The 4580-nt window shown below is 26.7% G+C and overlaps 1 protein-coding gene across 1 annotated transcript in view; it reads right to left on the bottom strand.

Moving 5' to 3' along the window:
* Positions 1–4327, bottom strand: part of LOC108684206 (sterol O-acyltransferase 1-like) — a 7249-nt gene extending 2922 nt beyond the window's left edge. The window contains exons 1-3 of the mRNA XM_018188409.1: positions 4165–4327; positions 2196–2344; positions 216–362 (exon numbers count right to left, since the gene is read on the bottom strand). Of these exons, the coding sequence (XP_018043898.1) occupies positions 216–362; positions 2196–2344; positions 4165–4310 (442 nt within the window). The 5' untranslated portion in view covers positions 4311–4327. The remainder of the gene's footprint in view (positions 1–215; positions 363–2195; positions 2345–4164) is intronic.
* Between the last annotated feature and the right edge of the window lie 253 nt (positions 4328–4580).

Raw genomic sequence — 4580 nt, 5'->3', positions numbered from 1 at the left:
AAAATAATAAAAAATATTTTATTTATGTGAATTGTTCAAACACATTTGGAAATAAATTTCATTAATGTCTTCAACAATAAGAAGAAAACATTTTATTTATTTTGTTTGTCGTTTTATTTATTTTTACTATTAAATATATAAAATTTTGTAAAAAAGAAATTCACATTCCGCTTCTAAAGTCGTAATTTAAGACGCTATAAACAGATTTGAAAAATTGCGTACTTGTTCCATTAGAACAATCAGTCTACAACATATGGGAAGATTCGCACCAAGCATCGCCTTAATAGGAAAAATAATAAAAAGAATTTGATACAATATAAATATTGATAGCCAGCTGTAATCCCATAATTTTTGGAGGAAGGCTGCAAAAAAAAAGATATAGTTGAATTATTTGAATTAGTTAATAGAGAAGAGATTCCTATTATGAGATACCGAATTTATTTTATAAATTCTGGAAATATATGAGCAGAATTTAAAAAAATAATAGGTCACTTAAAAAAAAATTTAATAAGCCTTAAGACTGTTATGTAAAATTTAGTTCAAATACTATTTTTTTTTGAAATTAAAGTAGTGTAAAAAGTAAACAAATCGCAAAGTAAAAAAATTGTGCTTATAATATAAGATACCTCGAGAAATAAATAATAAAGCGCAAAGTACATCAGTATTGCAATTAAAACTCAATTTAATGTTTCCAAAATATAAACAAACACAGTTGATGTGCACAAAATGAGCATGCGATTTATTGTATCCAGGACTTATCTTTAGGTAATTGGAACTAAGTAGAAACAGGCACTCAATATTCATTCTGATTATCCTTTTTATCACTGTACAATGATATTCATACTTTAGCAATAATTGTCACTCGAATATAAAAACATATGTGACTTCGTATTAGAACTACTCCGAGCATATTACAAATTCCTTATGGTTTTACCATTATCAAATTTAACTTCTGTAATTAAGCAATTCAACATGCTCTATATTTTTTTATTATTTACGATTTCACTCTATCACTATAAAGATTTTATTGCCAAATATATTTACTTATTTATAAACAAGGTTTAAAGATTCATTTCAATGAAACTTGAAGACATCAAATTGTAAAATTTTTTTTACAACTACTACAGGCTACTGAATTATATATACACTGGAATGGGCATCTCTGCTGTAAAGCATAGAAAATTGTGGCATCAATTGATCAGCGTCATTTTGATTTAATCAATATAAGAGCGAATAAGAAGCTTTCAAGTATGTACATTTTTAATATTCTTTAGTGAGACGCATATGTCAGCAAGATCATCGTGAGATTATATTTGAAAGATTACTTTGAAAGATCATAAAATCGCGTGATTGTAAAATGTGCAAAGCATCAACATGAAACACAGCATGAAATGCTGTGTGCGTGGATGCGAGTAGAGAAGTAAAAAGGGCATTTCATTTTATAGGTAAGAATTTTTGTATTAAATATATCAATTCCTGCACATGTATTAACGATGTAGGATATGAAAAGTGTTATTAATGTTATTTTATTGAATGTACTAATAAAATTGAAGTGACATTATTTTTGTTTACATACCATCAAGTCCATATAAATTCCATACATCGATAGTACATCGATCGATACATCGATCGCAGTGCGCGTGCGCGAACGCTTTTGATTTGCTCAAATATCGTCCCAACTAAAATGGCGATTGATCAATAGTGGCCACGAATATGGTTCGATGCCTATTCCAGTATATATAGTTCAGTGCTACAGACAACATTTAATACTTTATTAAATCATTTTCTACTTAATAGTTTTCAACCTAAGAGCAATAATTGGTGAAAACCAACAAATAAGTTTATTAGCTTAGCAGAAACGCCGCTGTCTCATATTTCATAATAGGGACCTTTCTCTTGTCTAATAAAAATCAGTTAATATTGTCTAACAACTTTTAGAATTATTACGATTAATTATTCTTGCACTATGTCGTTGTTATAAGATAATTTTAATTTAATTAATTAATAATTATGTTACATTAAAAAGAAGATTTATTTAAAAAATTAAAATTTTATTTTTCAAACTATTTTTTTATTAAACTATTTTTTAAACTAAATGACTTTTTAATTTTAAATTTCTCAATTAATTTAACTTTCATAATGTTTAAATTAAGCCTCCATTTATCTAAACTTGAATTGATCGAAAAAATCGTTACATTTTGGTAAGAACTGTTGTCGCCGGTACATCCAGAGAGTAAAAGCCGCGTAGAGACCAAATGTTGAGACTTGCATGAACGACCAAATATAAATACACGTTGGAAACTTTGCGAAACCAATCCTTATCGTGTTGGTACCAACGCGAATCCTTTAAGAATCAATAATTAAAAAAAGGGAAATTAAACTGAAGAATCAAAGGAAACAAATATGTCGCGGAAATTAAGTAATTAATTGTCTAATAATTAATTTATTAATGAGTTTTTTTCAACGAAGGTTCATTGCACTTAGTAATAAATGAGTATATTGAAAAAAAAATCTTAATTTGAAAAAAAATATTTTTTTGCTCGTATTAAAAAAAATTATTTCTTTGGATCAATGAAAATAAATATATTGTACAATATCTTATTTTCAAAGAAATTTTGATCCAAAGAAATAATTTTGATCCAAAGAAATAATTTTTATTTATAATAATTTTTTTTTTTTCAATGCGAGCAAAGAAATATTTCTTTAAAATTAAAATTTTTTTTTCAGTGTAGATATCTTATGTATCGTTCTTTATTACGAGTAATTTTTCAAACGCAATATTAAAGTGCCTATATCGTTTTCTTCATTCCCGATAATGTACATCATATTTTATAATCAGAAAATAAATACGATTCCGATAAGTTAGGTGGAAGAAATCGGTTAGTCTTAATAACCGGGAGAATAGTTTTCCATATTTTATTTAAGTTGTAGCCATTATCTCTATTTAGACTGTTAGGGTGTTTTTGTATCTGTATGGCTTCTCTACACTTTGTTAGAAAGTATAATGTAATGTTAGCTATTGTGGTCGTTTTGTTAAACAATATTTGATGTCCTGTTTCGATGTTATGTTCTAATAATGCTGATTGCACGAATTCTAAAGATCAAAGATCTCCACTCAACTCCTCAGGAGTGTACAAAATACTTTCCTACGAGCAAATATACATTGGAGATACTGGGAGAATGGTCAATCTACGGAGAATAAAAGAACATCAACGTAATATTAGGTTAAAACACGTCACGCAATCAGCATTATCAGCTCTGATGAAGTGGACTACAAGGTTCACAAAACGTTGGCATTCCAAGAATGAATCTGGACACGAAGGAAACTCGAAACGTATAATCTTTATATAGAAAGCACCCGTGGAAGTCTCAAGAATATTATTATCAAATATTTAAAAATCTGAGACTAAAAATATTTAAAAACTCAATAAGAACTTAGTTTGGTTTAAGATCAAAGTGTGTTATAAATTAAAGGAAAATTAAATTTTGACTAAAAAATATTTATTCAACTAATATTATAAATGTTAAAAATAAATAAAATTAAATAAAAATAAATAAAATTAATAATAAGTATAAGGCTACGACTCAAATAAAGTCTTAATGCTGTGTTATTAAAAAACAAAAATTTATTATAACAATGTTTCAAGTCCAATTGAATCATTCTTTTCATGTTAATCTTGACAATGTTTCAAGTCCAATTGAATCATTCTTAATGTTAATCTTGATACAATTTGAAATCAATTATTCATTTGAAAGACAATAACTTGACGAAACATATAATATGATTAAGATAGTAATTATATTGTTACAATTACTATATATATTATTACAATTACTATCTTAATCATATTATGTGTTTCTTCAAGTTACTATCTTTCTTAATAAGTAGTTGATTTCAAATTATATCAAGATTAATATTGAGAATAACCCAATTTAAACATTTTTTTGTAATAAATTTTTTAATAACACAGCATTAAGATCTTGCTTGGCTTGTAGCTCTATTATTAATTTTATAAATTATTTGAACCTGTATTATTATATTATTTTTTAAAAATAAATATTTTTTAATTTTCAAATATCATACTTATAAAACGATATTTATATTTATCAAGAAAATCGATGATTTTCTAGGGGATGCGAATCAGATTTCCGTTGCTAACTTACCTTCCAGACTCCATGATATCGCATGCAATAGTGTTAAGAAAGAGAAGTATGAAAGTCACCATGAATAGATTATAAACCGCGCGAATATGCGAGATGTTGAAGAGATCAGTGAGTAATGAGTTTCTTTCGAGGAACTCTTTATCCATCAACGCACCGCTTTTATTGGATTCCCTGCAAGAATACCAAAAATCCAAATATGATCATCAGTATATTGTAAATCAAATATTGTATTGATTACGTTGTGAATTTAAGTTGGCGCGTGTATATTCTTATATCTCTACAAAATTATCATTTTAAAAAAAGATAAAAAAAGGCGCTAAGAAAATGAACTTGAGCCTAAGTATCCAACCCATTAATAGTAGTTTTAATTTTTTTTTCAAAGATATTCTGATTTAAGATCTTTTTATTTCAACCCA

Source organism: Atta colombica, unplaced genomic scaffold (genome assembly GCF_001594045.1).
Source record: "Atta colombica isolate Treedump-2 unplaced genomic scaffold, Acol1.0 scaffold10, whole genome shotgun sequence".
Classification (NCBI taxonomy): domain Eukaryota; kingdom Metazoa; phylum Arthropoda; class Insecta; order Hymenoptera; family Formicidae; genus Atta; species Atta colombica.
Note: the sequence above shows the minus strand (reverse complement) of the source record. Positions and strands in the feature narration are given on the sequence as shown.